Source organism: Nannospalax galili, unplaced genomic scaffold (assembly GCF_000622305.1).
Source record: "Nannospalax galili isolate Female #2095 unplaced genomic scaffold, S.galili_v1.0 scaffold517, whole genome shotgun sequence".
In the NCBI taxonomy this organism is placed as follows: domain Eukaryota; kingdom Metazoa; phylum Chordata; class Mammalia; order Rodentia; family Spalacidae; genus Nannospalax; species Nannospalax galili.
Window position 1 is genome coordinate 702,066 of NW_008340098.1, and position 17,831 is coordinate 719,896.

The following is a 17,831-nucleotide window of genomic DNA, read 5'->3' on the forward strand; positions in this document are numbered from 1 at the left end:
ACTATGAGAGCTAAACTTCAGGTAGAAGGTTTTCAGGCCAGTTCCTATTCATTGTTCCAAGTCCTTGTCAGAAGTATGTTCTGTCTTTAGCAGTAGGGTCTTATCTTTCAGTTCTGGGAGATAACCAAAAGCTCTGACAGTAGCCTGTGTTATTTTTGGAGTCTCTTGGGCCACTCTGACCAACCACTCGAAGGGAGGTCTCTCTTGTTTGGCACTGTGTTCCTTGCTATACAGCCCCCTGGTATACATATGCACTAATGTCCTGATACCGTATGTGCATTTCTCAGGGGGTTTCAGAGACAACGCATTTCCTTCTGGCTTTCCTAGTCCCCCAAGAGCCATTCATCTTTCTCTTCTCCCCTCTTTCCTCCCAGTTCAAGTGCCCCCATTCTCCCCACCCTCCCCCTAATAACACCTGCCTCCCACCATCCATTCCCCCTCTCCTGAGTTCCCTTCTCCTCACCATGGCCCCCTGCATGTCTCCCCTCCTTCTCTCCCAGCCGAACACTCACCTCCCTCCCAACCTCTGTCCTCTACTATCTTCCTCTTTTGGGTTTTTTCTTTTCCTTCACCTCCGTGTTTTTTTTCCATTTTCCATTTTTCCTGGTTTCTGGTGTTATATCAGGACATATACTCACATATAAGGAATTGGTACTACTGCAAACGAGGGAGAACATACGTTGCTTGTTTATCTGTGTTTGTGTTACTTAATATCATTCTTGTGCATGTGCATGTGTGGAGGTCAGAAGACACCTTTGTGGAGTTGCTTTTCTTCTTCCACCTTTGAATAGGTTCTGAGGATTGAACTCAGGTCATCAGGCTTGCACTCTAGGAACTTTTACCTGCTGAACTATCTTGCTGCCTTATTCTCATTAGGTTTTTTTGTGTGTGTTTTTTTGAGACAGGGTCTTGGAATGTAGTCCAGGCTGGCCTTGGACTTGCAAATCTTTTCTTCTCAGCTTCCTGAGTGCTGGGATTTTAGGTGTGTGCCATCATGCTTGACTCTTTCTTTAATTTAACTTTGTATCCAAGAGCTAGACTAGGGGCTGGAGAGGGCTCAATGGTTAAGAATGTTTACTGTGGGAGGCAGATGCAGGTGGATCTTTGTGAGTTCAAGGCTAGCCTGGTCCACATAGTAAGTTCCAGGCCAGCTGGGGCTACAGGGCGACCCTTTCCCAAAAAGACAAAAAAAAAAAAAAAAAAAAAAAAAAAAAAAAGCTTACTTGCTTACTGCTCACTGCTCACTGCTCTTCCAGAGGACTGGAGCTGTTCCTACTCCTAGCACCTATGTTAGGTTGCTCACAACCACCTGTAACTTCAGCTCCAAGGGATTTGATGCCCTTTTCTGGCCTGGAAAACACACACACACACACACACACACACACACACACACACACTTACTATGACAAACAAGCAAACAAACAACTATATAAGAACAAGAGGACAGCACTATTGTGGGCTAGGCACGAGATGATTTTACTGAAAATGATTATTGTTAGGCTTTCTGAACTTCTCTTTCATTTTTTTGTTTTTTATTTTGGTCTTTTTGAGACAGTGTCTCCCTATAGCCCCAGCTGGCCTGGCACTCACTGTGTAGACCAGGCTGGCCTCAATCTCACAGAGATTCCCCCTGCCTCTGCCTCCTGAGTGCTGGGACTAAAGGCATGCACCACAATGTCTGGTTTCTGAACTTCTAATTCTATAATGTGGAAAAAGTTTATGCTGTTGGTCTTAAACAGGGATATATATATATATATATATATATATATATAATTTCCTTATGATGCTATTAACTCAGTGAAATTTGACTCAATACATGAATGTAAAAAATTCTGGAAAAGAGGGAGATGGTGAAGGGGGTGGGGCATTCATTGAGGCAGAAGGTCTGGGACACCTGACTGCTCCTGTTGAGATGGACTGAGGTGGAGTGTGGGTATGTGGATTCAGGCAGATATAGACACTCAGAGTGGGAAAGGAGTTTGAATCTGTGGTGCCACAGTTCTTCGCAGGGTGAGGAGGAAACAGAGGACACACAAGGTTTTTGAATTTAAATTAAATTAAATTTATTATTGTGCATGTGTATGATGTAGTGTGCACCGTGGCACAGTGAAAGACAGCTTTCGAGTCAGTTCTCTCTTCCACTGTGGTTTCTGAGGATTAAACACACACACACACACACACACACACACACACACACACACACACACGGAAAATCTGGCCCAGGTCTATCTTTATAATACATTTTAAAAGGACAAAGAATGCATTCTTTTAAGTACTTACTGCCAGTTAAGGCCATGTATAGTGACTGGAGTTAGAGAAACCTGTAGCCATTATGTTATGCATATGAGAGGGATTTGCTGGCCCTCTGCTATCACCATCCCAAAATAAAGCTGCTGGAAAGAGTTTGGTATAGTTGTTTTTAAATTTTTATTTAGTTTTTAGACAGCCTAGCTCAGGCTGACCTGGGACCCATGTGACTCTGGTTGGCTTATAATTCCCAATCTTTCTGCATCAGCCTGTCCTTTGCTTTCTGTTGCCAAGATAAACATCATGGCCAAAAGTGACTCACTCAGAGGAGAAAGGGGTTTATTTTGGTTGTGGTTCCAAAGGGATAGAGGTTACCATGGTGGGGAGGTGACAGGTAGGGCTAGGGATGGCGGCAGGAGCAGGAAGCTGGCTAGTTACATTTCATCCAGTCACAGGAAGGGGGGGGGAGAGAGAGAGAGAGAGAGAGAGAGAGAGAGAGAGAGAGAGAGATATCACCCCCTACTATTAACCCCTCAAATCCTGCCCCGAGGGACATACTTCCTCCAGCAAGGCCATACCTCCTAAAGGTTCAATAACCTCCCCCAATAATGCCACCAACTGGGGACCAAGTGTTCACACGAGCCCATGGGAGACGTTCCTCATTCAAACCATTGCAACCTCCCAAGTGCTGGGATTACTATGCACCACCATACTCAGCTTAGGTTAGTTCTTGATAGGAAACAAATGCTTTTATTTTTAGGTTTTCCATTTTTTTAAATTTATTTATTTTTGTAGTGGGGATTGAATTTAGGGCCTCATCCACACTAGGCAAGCACTCTACCACTGAGTGACATCCCCAGCCCTCTTTTTATTTTGAGACAGGGTCCCATTTAGGTAGGCCTTGAACTTGTGATCCTGAGTAGCTGGCTACATGAGATGCTTCTCAAAACAAACAGCAACAAACTATGACTCTCATGTTGAGATGATTAACCATGGGATACTGGTGCTAAAATTATGTCAAGCCTAGGAGTGAAAACAAATGAGCAGTGTGTAGACCAAGTCACTGTGCCCTGTGGAGGTAGCTTCTGAGAGACACGGGCTGCCGGGCTGCCGAGTTTTGCAGGTATGTTGACTACACTGCTAATGCCTCTAAGTGTCACCGCTGTGGGAGCCCAGTGGGAGTTTGCCTTACATCTGAGGTCTAGTGGAGCCTGCAGGGCTTGGGGCTTCTGCTCTGTGTTTACCACACTGACAGTGCCTGAGGCATCTGCCCCCCAAGATTGCTTTAAAGCAAAGAGCAGGAGCTAATGTTTGTAACAGAGGAAGAAAATGGGTAATAAATATTCAAACACGTGCAAGCAAAGAGATGCAAATTCAAACAATCAGATGACAAGTTTTGTTTGTGTGGGTCTGGTTGTTCTTGGGTTTTGCCTATTAAATCAGCACATAGTTAAATTCTTTCAAATTGCAAAGGAAAAAACTGAAGTCCTTTAGTTCTGAGTTCTCTATACTGTTTTCGGTACAGAGACATACTGGAAGTAGCTTCATAAAGCTAACACCAGAAAAGCTGGTACCAGTGATGTTTTTCATTTCATAATATATTTATTTGTGTGTGTGTGTGTGTGTGTGTGTGTATACACAGCTTACAGAAGTCAATTCTCTTTTTTCATCATGTGGGTCCCAGGGATCAAACTTGGGTCATCAAGCTTGACAGCAAGCACCTTTATCCACTGAACCATTTTCTGGCCCTCAGTACATATATTTTAAAGTATATTTTATTTATTATTTTTGTGTTTTATGTATATGAGTGTATTGCCTGCATGTATGTAAGTGTACCCGTGTCATGTCGTGTAATGCCTGCAGTCAGAAGAGGGTGTCAAATTCCCCTGGAACCGGAGTTATGGACGGTTGTTAGCCAACATGTGGGTGCTGAGAATCGAATCTGTGTCCTTGGCAAGAGCAGCCAGTGCTCTTAACCACTGAGCAAACTCTCCAGTTCCCCTCAAAATATATTTTAAAGTATGACTTAGTGGTAGGGTGCTTGCCTAGCATGCACAAAGCCCTGGATTTTATCCTCCAAATCTTATATTTTTTGGTGTTTTGGTTTTTGAGACAGGGTTTTCATGTAGCCCCAGTTGGCCTGGAACTCATTCTGCCTGCCTCCTATGTGCTGGGATTAAAGTCATGAACCATCACACCCAGCACTACCATATTTTCAAAAGAAGGCAAAATATATTTTAAAACATATGTAGGAAAATACATCTTTCGTTTACATAGTATTTATGTTATTGTCTGTCTTTAAGAATAAAATTTGCATCCGAGTTCACATGATAGAGTTTGATTTAAAACTCACATGCTCGAGCCGGGCGTGGTGGCGCATGCCTTTAATCCTAGCACTCGGGAGGCAGAGGCAGGTGGATCTCTGTGAGTTCAAGGCCAGCCTGGTCTACATAGTGAGTTCCAGGACAGCTGGGGCTACAGGGACACCCTGTCTCAAAAAAAAAAAAAAAAAACCTCACATGCTCATTGTATTATGAATATAAAAGCCGACCTGTGGCTAGATAGATCTGGGCAATGCTTTTCTGGTGATAGGGACTCAGTGCAAATCTGTGGGATGCATGAGGTCTCTGGAAGCCACCCTTGCAGACACTCATGCACTTTGGGTCCTAGAGATGACTGGGTGAGCCACTTGCTGTCATCTCCTTGTCTGGAGTGACTCTGGAGACCCTCCTCTGTCTGCTCATGCTTTGGCACATAGTCATATCCAACATGGGCCTTTCTTCTTGGACTTGTGATGAGCCACCTGACCAGTCCCTGGCCATCCCATGCCCATATATGGCTTGGTGGGCTGATACCAACCTACAGGTTATGCCTAGAAGGAGTCATGTTCAGAGCAGCATGACTAGTTTGCAGTGAAGAATTGCACCCCCTAGGAGACACATTGGACCATCCCTAGAGGAAGGCAGAGCCAAGGTCATTGTGCATGAACTGACTCTGCTGTGAATATCTTCCATGGGCCCTGAAGGCTTTTGTTCACATCAGAAATTTCAACATTAAACATTAGACATGGTCTGGAAGGGGAGGGGTAGCTCCTGACAGCTCCCTGCTCTCTACTCCAAGCCTTTCTCTGTGGCGTACCTGAAAGCTGCTCAAGCTGGTATGCTGGGGTGAGAACTTCTACTCCACCAGTGGCGCACAGAACATAAATAGCTCTTTGCAAAGCCATTTACTGAGAATCTTTGACCAAGTTGTTTCACTTTTAAGTAACTACCTTAAAGAAATAAACAAAGGCCAAGGATGTTGTTTAGTGGTGGAATGCTTTCCTAGCATGTGAGAAGCTCTTGATTTAACCCCCAGAAGGAGGTGGAAATTATGCTTGGCATGGTGGTTCGTGCCTTGTAATCCCAGCATTTGGGAGGCTGAGGCAGTTGGATTGCTATGAGTTTGAGGCCAGCCTGGTCTACATAGTGAATTTGAGGCCAGCCTAGACTGTATAATGAGACGCTTTCAAATAGATAAATAAACAAACAAACAAATTGTGCTGGATAGCTTTCGTGTCAACTTGGCACACCTGGGTTGAGGGAGCCTTAATTGGGCAATTGCCTTCATTGGACTGGCCTGTGGCCATGTCCGTGGGGCATCTTCTTGATTGTTGAGTAATGTGGGAGGGCCCAGCCCACTGTGGGTGGTGCCACCCCTGGGCAGGTGGGCCTGTGTTGCATAAGAAAGCAGGCTGAGCAGGGGCCAGGGGAGCAAGCCAGTAAGCAGCATTCCTCTATGGCCTGTGCTCCAGCTCCTGCCTACAGGTTCCTGGCCTGAGTTCCTACCTTGGGCTCCCTGAGGAACTGTGACCTGGGAGATGTAAACTAAATGAACCCTTTCCTCCTCAAGTTGGTATTGATCAGAGTATTTTGTCACAGCAATGAAGAAACAAACTAGGATACAAATAAATATTTAATAAAAACAACATACATAGCTATAGGGAAATAGTAAAATATTATGCTACATGATAACTATTTAATATATGATAAAAGAGTACATAAAAGTATTATGTCATTAAATGATAATAAAATTTTGCCAATATGGAAAAATCTCATTACTTTTTTTTTTTTTTTGAGACAAGATCTCCTTGTGTAGACCAGACTATCCTCAAACTTGCCCAATCTTCCTGTGTTTTCCTCTTCTGTGTCACTTCCCAGCTAGTTCTTTAACATGACCCCAAGAGGCATTACAATAGCTGCCTGGAATCATTCTCTGTGCATTCGTTGACAAGAGTCTGTAGCCTAGCAGAGGGAAGCAGGAAGAAGGCTTTGGAGAAAGCCACATGTTAAATCACCCACCTTCTACTCAGCAAAGGCTGGAGCATGGTAGCAGAACTGTATTTTATTTGTCCAGCTCTTTTCTAATTGTAAAAAAAAAACAACAAAAAAAAGGTAGTTGGACTGGGGAGATGTCTCAGTTGGTAAAGTGCTTGCTGCACAAGCATAAGGACCTGAGTTTGGATCACCAGCACCCACATAAAAAGCTGGGCATGGTAGCAATGTGCCTGTAGCCAGTGTTGGGCTAGTGGAGACAGGAGGATCTCTGAGCTCACTGGCCAGCTAGCCTAGCCAGATTTGTGAGCTCCAGGTTCAGTGAGAGATCCTGTCTCAAAAAATAATGTGGAGAGCTGGTGTGGTACCACACCCCTTTAGATCCTAGCACTCAAGAGGCAGAGGCAGGTGGATTCTTGTGAGATCAAGGCCAATCTGGTTTACATAGGGAGTTCCAGGTCAGCTGGGGAGATCCTGTCTTAAAAAGACCAAATAATAAATAAATAAATAAATAAATGAAGTGGAGAGTGATGTAGGAAGAAACCAGATGTTAGCATCTGACTTCCACATACACCTTCACACACACATGCGTGCACTCTCACACACATGAATACACACAAATAATTTTTTGAGGATCTCACTGTGTAGACCAAGCTGACCTGGAACTCACAATCCCTCTGCCTTAGCCTCTCTAGGGCTCTGATTACAGGTGTGTGTCACTGCATTTGGCCTCTATAATCATTTTCCCACAAGTTGTCCAAGTGACCTTTCTCCAGGGTCTGGACTCCACTGCTTAACGTCTTTAGTGGCATCCTATCAGCTTCTGGATGATGCCTTAAATCCCTAGTGTTCTTGTTTTGTTTCTCTAGTGCTATGCTTAAACACTGACCAAAAGCAACTTGGGAAGGAAAGGGTTTATTTGGCTTATATTTCCACATCACAGCTCATCACTGAGAGAAGTCAAGGCAGGAACTAAAACAGGGCAGGAACCTGGAGGCAGGAGCTGAAGCAGAGACCATGGTGTGCATCCCCTGGCTTGTACAGCTACTTTTCTTTTCTTTTCTTTTCTTTTTTTTTTTTTTTTTTTAAATATGTTTAAGAAACAGGGTCTCCCTGTAATCTCAGTTGGCCTGGAACTCACTATGTAGACCAGGCTGGCCTTGAACTCAGAGATTTGCCTGCCTCTGCCTCCCGAGTGCTGGGATTAAAAGTGTGTGCCACTGACTGCGGAGCTACTTTTCTTGTATAGCCCAGTCCTACTTGTTCAGGAATGACACCATCCACCGTGGGCTGTATCCTCCCACATCAATTAACAATAAAGAAAATGCCCTTCAGACATGCCCACAGGCCAGTCTGATGAGGAAATTTCTCAGTTGAGCTTCCCTCTTCCCCAGGTATCTCAAGTTTGTGTTAAGTTGACGAAAACTAACGAGCACAGTCAGCTTGGTAAGGCTCTGCTGCACAGACAGCCTCATCTCTAACCTGCCTTGCCTCCTGCCTTGCATCCTTAACTGCTTGTGCTCCTCAGACACCTGAATCCGTTGCTTCTGAGTCTTCTACTGTGCATCTCCTCTCCTGGGAGCTCTCTCTCCTTAGTGTCACCCCACTAATTCCCACTAATCCAGGCCTCAGTAGACCTGGGGATGCCATCTTCTCAGGGCTGTTCCTGATCCCTCAAGGCCTAGGCCTTCTGATCAAGAAGGAAAGTGCTCCTCTCAGTGGTTGCATAGTACCCTGTGCTTACCTGAGTTTATGCTTACCATTGCTGCTTGCTTATGGATCTCTGACCCAGACAGGGCCTATGACTTTTCAGCAGTGTTTTCCCAGTAGCATCCAAAAAAAGGGCTTACATCTGTTTGCCACTCAATAAACATTTGCTGAATCAACAAACAAAGCAAGTGGAAATTGACCAGTCCCCTTCTCTCCTTCCTGATCATTGTACAATTTGAGCAGGCTGGCTCACACTCCCACCACTGTGGAGTTACCCAGCAACATGCCTTTTACCGTAAAGGACTATATCCTCTCAAACCATGAGCCAAAATAAATCCTTCTCTTAAAAATTAGATGTCTCTCCTTTTAAATGACTGTGGGTTGCTTACCACTAAGATCACTATTCTAGAGAACAAAACAGAAAATATCATGCTTTCAGGTAAATTTTTTTTTTTTTTTGGTCTTTTTGAGGCAGGGTCTCCCTGTAGCCTCAGCTGTCCTGGAACTCACTATGTAGACCAGGCTGGCCTTGAACTCACAGAGATCCACCTGTCTCTGCCTCCCAAGTGCTGGGATTAATGGCGTGTGCCACCATGCCCAGCATCAGGTAACATTTTAATGACATTTTTAATGCAGCTTTTCATATCATTAAAGGGTCTGGTGCAAAGGGTTAGGGTTAGTAGCATTTGAAAATTCTCACAACACTCTTCCCTCTGTGTGTATGCCAGTTTTAGCTGCCAGATGATTGATTTGTATTTTATCCCCATGGCCTTTAATTTGCCTCTATTGATAGAATTTCTTTTTTTCTATATTTATTTTATTTTGTGTGTGTGTGTGTGTGTGTGTGTGTGTGTGTGTTCACCTATGGGCAGGTACCTGTAGCTGGAGTTACAGGGAGTTGTGAAGTGCCTAACATGGGTGCTGGGAACCAAACTTGGGTCCTCTCAAGAGCAACAAGCACTTTTAACTGCTGAGCTGACTCTTCAGCTCCATGTTTACAGAATTTCTAAGAATTTAGATTGAGGTGCTTGTCCTGAGGTTCCTCTGACATGTTTGAACAAACCATTGAGGTCCTCAGGGATAATAAATTGCACTAGGTCTGATTAGTCTATTTGTTTGTTTGTTTACTTAAATTTAAATCAGATTCTTGAGCAACAGCTTCAGCAGATGAAAGCGACATACCAGCGAAACCAGGAGACGTTGGAGTACAACTTCCAGGTGCTGAAGAAGAGAGATGAAGAGAGCACAGTGATCAAATCCCAGCAGAAGAGGAAGATTAACCGGTAAGTTAGCAGGGAAAGCATCCTTCTTTTGGGCCCTTCTGTACTGGAATATCCAGAAGGGGAGGAAACCCATAAAAATATAATTACAGTGGAGCTAGGGAGATGGCCGAATTGGTAAAGTGCTTGCTGTGCAAGCATGAGGACCTGGGTTTGATCCCCAGTACTCACCTGTGGAGATAGAAAACAGGAGAATCTCTGGGGCTTCCTGACCAGTTTAAGCAGTGAGTTACAGGTTCAGTGAGAGACCCTGTCTCAAAAAAAAAAAAAAAAAAAAAAAAAAAAAAGGCAGCTGTGGTGGGGCATGCCTTTAGTCCTAACACCCTGTGAGATTGAGGCCAGCCTGATCTACATAGTAAGTTCCAGGCCAGCTACAGCTATAGGAAGATCCTGTCTCAAAAAAGAACAACCAACCAGCCAACCAACCAGCATAAAAGGTCTACAGTGATAGAGGAAGACACCAAAGTTGAGCTCTGGCCTCCATACACATATGCACAGACATGAACACAAACTTACGCACACAGTACTCTCATACACATACAAAATATGATCAAATTCTTTAAGTTTTATTTTAAAAGACAGTGTATTTAAGTTGTCTTCCCAAGGCAAGAGTATTTAACCAAAAATATTTCCCCCAAACTTTGTCAAGTATTTTCCCTAAACTTACTTATTTTCCAGGCGTGGTGGTGCATGCCTTTAATCCCAGCACTCGGGAGGCAGAGGCAGGTGGATCTCTGTGAGTTCAAGGCCAGCCTGGTCTACATAGTGAGTTCCAGGACAGCTGGGGCTACAGGGAGACCCTGTCTCCTGGGGTCTCAAAAAGACCCCCCCCAATTTTTTTTTTATTATTTTAATTTTATGTGTATGAGTGTAATGCTTGCGTGTAGGTGTACCAGTGATGTGCAGTGCCCGAGGAAGTCAAAAGAGGGCATTGGATCCCCTGGAACTGGAATTACAGATGGTTGTTAACTGCCATGTGGGTGCTGGAAATTGAACCCGGGTCCTCTGCAAGAGCAACCAGTGCTCTTAACCACTGGACCGTCTCTCCAGCCCCAAGGATTTTTTGTTTTTTTTCTTTTTTCACATAATATATTCTTCTAGTTCTACTTTTCCCCCTCATTTCCCTCAAGAAAAGAAAGGAAAAAAGGAACAGAAAGTTTTGTTTCTCTTTCTCATCTCTGGAAGAATGATTAATTTGTTTCTTCTGGTATTTGTTTATGTGTCTACCAACACAAGTACATATTCCCATTCCTCCTCCACTGCTCTACTGTGACAGTGTTCTATAAACACTGTTGTGCATCTTAAAGAACCTTCATTTTAGCTGGGCCTCGTGGCCCAGGTCTGTAATTCCAGCTATTCATATAGTCAAGGCAGGAAGATTTTAAGTTCAAGACTTGCCTGGGCTACAGAGTAAGTTCATTGACAGCCTGGGTAACTTCATGAGACCCTGTCTCAAAATCAAGAGTAGGGGGATGTAGCTCAGTGGTGGAATACTTATCTAGCGTGTGAGAAGCTCTAGGTTCAATTCCCCTGTACTGAAAAACAAACAAGAGAACAAACTCTCCATAATAGTGCGCAGAGATTTCAGATTAGTTAAACTGCCTTAAGCCTGGCATAGTGGTGTAATAGCTGTAATCCTTGCATTTGGGAAATGGAAACAGGAGGATCAGGAGTTCAAGGTCATTCTTAGCTACATAGCAAGTTTGAGGCCAATATGGATTATATGAGATCCTATATAAAAAAAATCTACTTAGTATTTCACAGTATAGATTTATTTATTTAATCAGTCTCTAGTGATGGACATGTTGATTGCTTCTAATCTTTTGCTATTGCAAATAATATCAGTATGGCTGACTCGCATCAGTGGGCAGATCTGCCTTTGTGCAGATGCTGTGACTCACTAAAAGATACCTATTGCTCAGAATTTCCCATCCTCTCTTCCCTTTCCTGCCCTTCTTCCCTGTCTCTTTCCTTTCATCCTTCTGCCTTTTGTCCATTAAGAATTGTCTCTTGAGAGATGACTCAGTGGTTAAGGGCACTGACTGCTCTTGCAGGGGACTAGGGGTTGGTTCTTAGCACCCACATCACAGCAACCCTAACTCCAGTTCCAGGGGGACTGACACACTCTTCTGGCCTCCATGGGCATTGCATGCATGGGTTCACATACATACATACATGGAGGCAAAACACATACACATAAAATAATAATAAAGTTTTAAAAAGAATTGCTCTTTAGTTCTAGAGCATTGTGTGAGGCTCTGAGGATCAGACTAGAATAAGACATCAAGTTTAAAGGAGACAAAGCCAAGTGTGGTGGCACATACCTGTAATCTCAGCACTTGGGAAATTGAGACAGGAGGATCAGGAGTTCAAAGCCAGCCTGGGCTACACAAAACCCCATCACAAAAAAAACCAAACCAAACCAAAATGCAGAAATTTATTTCTCACAGTTCTGAAGGCTGAAGCCCAAGATTAAAGCATGTTAAGGTTTGGCTGTGTGGTGAGGTTGTGTCTTCTAAGAACATGGCAGACTTCTTCATCTACAGATTCTAACCAGTCACTAAGAATCTGGGCTTTTAGCTGGGCATGGTGATATACTCCTCTAATCCCAGTATTGGGAGGCAGGAGCAGAAGGATCACTGCAAATGTGAGGCCAGCCTGGCTACATAACTAATTCCAGGCGAGCCAGGCTATGTCTCAAAAAGAGAAAGGAAAAAAAAAGAAAAAGAAAAAGAGAACTTTGAACTTTTGTTGAACCTCCTTTTGTTAGCTTTTTTTTCCTTCGTTCCTTTCTTTCTTGTTTTTGAGACAGACTCTTGCTGTGCAGTCTAGGTTGGCCTTGAACTTACTCTGTAGTCAGGCCAGCCTCAACCCCTGGTCCTCCTGCCTCAGTCTCATAAATACTGGTGTTACAGGCATGAACCACCATGCCCAGCTTAGAAACTTTTTTCCTGCTGCCAAGGATTGAGCCCAGGACCTCACACATGTTTAGACATTCACTCTTACACTGAGGACTATTTTTCAGACCTTTCTTTTTCCTGATAGGACCTCAATCTATGACCCAGGCTGGCCTGGAATTTGTGGTGATCTTTCTGTCTTAGCTTCCCAAGTCCTGGGCACTTACTTCTATGCCTGGCTTTAAACTTTTAAAAAAATGTTTATTTCTATTTATTTTTTATTTATGTGTATGTGTGTGCCTGTGTGAGTTTATGTGTACCACATGTGTGCAGCTGCCTGCAGAGATTGGAGAGTGTCAGATCTCCTGGAGCTGGAGATACAAGCAAGTTGTGAGCCTCTTGATGTGGGTGCTAGGAACTGAACCCAGGTCCCCTGGAAGAGCAGTAAGTGTTAACTGCCAAGCCATCTCTCCAGTTCCTAGACTTTTTAAAAAAAATTTTATTATTTTTATTTTATGTGTATGAGTGTATTGCCTACATATGTGTAAGTGCATCCATGTTGTGCAATGCTCATGGAGGTCAGAAGAGGGCGTCAGATCTCCTGGAACTGGAATTACAGACAGTTATTAGCTGCCATGTAGGTGCTGAGAATTGAACCCAAGTCCTCTGCTAAAGTGGTCAGTGCTCTTAATCGCTGAGCCATCTCTCTAGCCTCTAGTTCCTGTGTCAGGGATCCTGCCCCAACACAGGAGCTGGGGAAAGGGAGGTGAGCTGTCCGCCTGTTACCCACAGCCTCCCCGGGAGACAATCAGATGAGACAGGGAGCCAGTCAATCAGGAACTCGTTTATTACAGGTGTTACAGAGCTTATGAAGGCAAAACCACAAAGGAAAATCCCCTCCCCAACCAAGTGTCCAATCATATTAAAGGTGAACTTGAGTATGCAGTCCCCTCTCCATAGCACAGCATGGCGTTTGCGAGGTGATGACGCGCTGCCAAGATGCACGGAAATGACAGGAGCCAATTAGCGATTCTTCAGAACAAGTCTGGCCATGTTCTGGCCAGTTCCTCTAGGCGCCAAACAAGTCTGATCACGCCCTGGCCAGCCATTTCCTCTAGGCGCCATCCTGCCTCGCCCCTGGCCTCAGGCCCCCCCATTCCTAGACTTTTTAAACTTAAAAAAATATATATCACCCTTCAGCTTCTCTGTCCTGTCCAAGAGGATCACTGAGGTAAGATGCCTCGTTAGTTGTTTAGAACTGAAGTGTGGTCCTGAGCCCAAACACTGTCTGCCATGTGTGTTGTGTGGGCTGTGTTCTATCCACAGAGCCTATTGGAACTGAGTTGTGAGCTGTGGTGCTTCAGGGTTCACAGTGCTTTTGGCTATGAACCCACTTGTTATAACTGTCTCTTCTTCTGGAGACATTGGGCCACTCTTGTCCCCTGAAAGCCTGGGGGGCCTATGTAAATCCCCCCAACACTTCTTAGTCTTCACTGGTTTTCCTTTTCCTCCTATCCCCCTCCTCCCCCTTCTTCTTCTCCTCCTCATTATTATTATTATTATTATTATTATTATTATTATTATTGACAGGCTCTCATGTAGCCCAGGCTGGCCTCAAACTCCTGATCTTCCTGATTCTACCTTGAGAGTCTTGGGATTGTAGGCATGCACCACCACACCCAGTTCCCTTTACTGTTCCTAACATTTGTCTTTGGCAAACACACTTGTATTCATCTTTGTATCCAACAAGTCCTTGGTTCAAAAGGAATCATTTCCTGTTGGATGGACAGATAGATAAATGAATGAGTGAACGACTGTGCAACTAGACCTGTTCACAGTGCCAACTCTTTGAAGATGGAGCATTCATATGTCACAGGCTTGAGATATGCAGCTTGAACTTTTTCCTTGTTTCAGAATTGAGATTACCCTCCAAATCATGATCATGAAATAGCTGGGCTAGATGATTTAAACATGTGTGGTGGGCTAGATTCTGGCACCCTGACAAGAAGTTTCAGCTGTGTTCTTGAGCAGACTCTGGCTGGGCCCTGGCTTCTGCTTTGTTTGAATGCATTTGTTCTGGAAGCTTCTATTGCTTCCTGTTGCTCTCCTTTCCCGGGTCATGGCAGGAGCCAGGTTCTGGAGTGTGTGGAGGCTTTTCTGCCCCTTCCCACCTGGGTTTAAGGTAGAGCTGAGTCAGGTGGATGAGAGGAATCTGCTTTGCTCCTGTTGCTTAGCTGCTGTGTCTCCTTTCCCCCTTCCGTCAGCCTGCACGATGTCCTTAACAACCTGAGATCAAAATACACCAGGCAGATAAAGCAGTTTCAGGAGGAGAACCAGTCTCTGACTTCTGACTACAAACGGCTTGTGTCACAGTTCAAGGAGCTACAGAAAGCCATGAGGTATTCCAGGGACTTGAGTCCTAAGGACCTGTCCTCGAGTGGGGGTGATGGGTAGGAGGGAGAGTTGGCACTGACACAGAAGCAGTGATTTTATTGAGATCACCAGCTCTTCTGGAGCTAGCCCAGGGCACTGAAGACTCCCTCATGCTATGTCCTCTGTCCCTCTACACATATGCCACCTGTCTTTTAAAATTTCTTATTAGGATGGCTGCATTCTATCCTAGGTGGGGTCCTGAGGTTGGGTCAGGCAAAGGATGCAAGGATCTTCCTCACGTTCTTGCCCTGCTGACCACTGTGGGGCTTGGGGCCAGGCCTTGAAGTTGGCTGTCTGTGTTGGGTCATTCTCCTTCACAGACACTTCAGCATTATTGATGAGGAGAAGTTTCGGGAGATTTGGCTGATGAATGAAGAAGAGGCGAAGGGACTAATGCAGAGGGCCTTCGATGCAGACAAGGTCATCAGCACCCAGCACCTGGGGCTGTCCTGGAGGATGCCTGACTTCTGGTTCCTGAAGAATGTGGGACCAATTTCCCTGCAGCAGCGGAAGTCAGCCACACAAATACTGGAAGAACTGCTGTTGCAAACAGGTGACCAAAAATAGAGTCCTAGAGCCCGAGAGTGGAGGGACCCTGTGAGAGCATAGGTTAACACACCCATGTTACAGATAGGAAAAATGAGCTCTAGAAGATCATAGATCTATGATTAGTAGCTTTGGTGTCCTAGTTAGCTTTGTATTGCTGTGATCAAACATTCTGACCAAAGGCAATCTGGGGAGAAAAAAAGGTTTATTTGGTTTACATGTCCTGATCACAATTCATCATTTATAGAAGCCAGGGCAGGAACTCAGGGCAGGAACCTAGAGGCAGGAGCTGAAGCACAGAGCCCAGAGGAACGCTGCTTACTGGCTTGCACTTGTCTGTGCTCAGCCTTCTTTCTTATACAACCCAGGACCACCTGCCTAGGTGTTGCACCACATACAATAGGTTGGATCTTCCCATATCACTCAACAATCTGGAAAATGTCTCACAGATATGCCCATAGGCCAGCCAGATAGAGGAAATTCCCCAGTTGAAGTTCCTTTTTTCAGGTCTCAAGGTATTGACCAGCTATCCAGCACACATGGCTTTCTAGACTCTTAGTTATAGCGTTGCCATCATCCATCTAGTCTACACTGTAGTCACTAGAGACTTCCGTTTATATTGCTAAGTATACCTGGTTGGGACTAACAAAAGTTAGTCTGTCTCTGTGATTTTTAGCACCCATTGATAATCGCTATCTAAGAGCCATTGGTGGCACTGGAGTTATAGAATAGTATCTTTATTTATTTTTGTGTTTGTATATGTAGTGATGGTGGTGGTGGTGGTGGTTGTGTGTGTGTGTGTGTTCTTGTGTGTGTACATGTTTATGTGAATGCTTATATGTACACATGCATGTGGAGGCCAGAGTCAGTATCAAATGTCTTCCTCAGTTACTGTCTACCTTATTTTTTGAGACAAGGACTCTCATTGAACCTGGAGCTCACTGATTTGGCTAGACTGGCTGGCCATCAGGCTCCAGGGATCCACCTGTCTCTATCTCCGCAGCACTGGGATTCCAGGCATGTGCTACCGTGCCCAGCTCTTTTAAACCTGGGTTTTTCAAGTGTAAACTTAAGTCCTCATGCTTGCATGGTGTCTTGGTTACAACCTTTTCTGTTTCTGTGATAAAATATCCAGACAAAAGCAACTTAAAAAAGGAACGGTTTATTTTGGCTCACAGTTTGAGGAAGGGATATTCCATCATGGTGGAAAAGTCATGCTGGCAGGAACTTGAAGCAGCTGGTTACATTACATCCTCAGTCAGGAAGAAGACAGCAACGATTTCTCCCTTATGTGGTCAGGGACCCCAAACAAGAGAAATGGTGCTGTCCACTTTTAGAGTGAATCCTTGCAATTAACTGAATCAAGATGATCCCTTACAAACATGGCCAGAGGCTAATCTAATCAAGACAGTCCCTCACAGGTGTGCCTGGAGGCCTGCCTGCTAGGTGATTCCAGGTTCTGTCAAGTTGACAATCTACATTAACCATCCCACAGCACTTTACCCACTGAGCCATCGCCTCAGCACTAGAATAGTTGTATTTTAAGCTCTACCATTGTTTCATTTGTTTGCTAAACATTTCTGGAAAAAGAATCCCCCCTGGGGCTGGAGAGACAGCTCAGCAGTTAAGAACACTGGTTGTTCTTGCAGAAGACCTGGTTCGAATCCCAGCACCCACATAGCAGCTAACAACTGTCCATAACTCCAGTCCCAGGGGATCTGACAGCCTCTTCTGACCTCCGCAGGCATTGCATGACATGGGTGCACTTACCTACATGTAGGCAATACACACATACACATGAAATTAAAAAAAAAAGAATCCCCCACCCCCATCATCCATTTGCTACCTTGAGATGGAAAAATAGGAGAGATGTGCATTAATATTTTTTTTCTTTAGGCCTTTTTGAAACAGGGTCTCCCTGTAGCTCCAGCTGACCTTGAACTCACTATTTAGAGTAGGCTGGCCTCAAACCCCCAGAGATCCCCCTGCCTCTGCCTCCCAAGTGCTGAGATTAAAGGCATGTGCCACCACACCAGATCATTAATTTTTTTAAGCCAGGATTGTGTTTCTAGTAGGAATCAATAAGTTTTTAAATTTTTAACATACATTTACTTATGTGTGTGTGTGTGTGCGTGCGTGTGTGTGTGTGTGTGCCACGGCATGCACATGCCAGGGTGTGTGTTGAGTTCAGAGGGTAAACTGTGGGAGCTGGTTCTCTCCTTCCGCCATATGGGTTCCAGGAATTGAACTCAAGTAGTTAGGCTCTGTGGCAAGTGCTGTTATCTGCTGAACCATCTTGCCAGCCTGTGTATTTTCTTTCCTTTCTTTCTTTCTTTCTTTCTTTCTTTCTTTCTTTCTTTCTCCCTCCCTCCCTCGCTTCCTCCCTCCCTTCCTTCCATCTTTTT

General features: G+C 44.5%; 1 protein-coding gene across 3 annotated transcripts in view; it reads left to right on the forward strand.

Moving 5' to 3' along the window:
- The window catches only part of Drc1 (dynein regulatory complex subunit 1), a 76,811-nt gene that overhangs the window by 37,392 nt on the left and 21,588 nt on the right, over positions 1 to 17,831 (forward strand). For all 3 annotated transcript variants that reach the window (XR_003849827.1, XM_008835000.3, XM_029564459.1), the window contains exons 8-10: positions 9,414 to 9,553; positions 14,712 to 14,846; positions 15,201 to 15,433. Coding sequence is in view for 2 of the 3 variants with exons in the window: in XM_008835000.3 (XP_008833222.1) it covers positions 9,414 to 9,553; positions 14,712 to 14,846; positions 15,201 to 15,433 (508 nt within the window). In the remaining variant the exon portion in view is untranslated. The remainder of the gene's footprint in view (positions 1 to 9,413; positions 9,554 to 14,711; positions 14,847 to 15,200; positions 15,434 to 17,831) is intronic.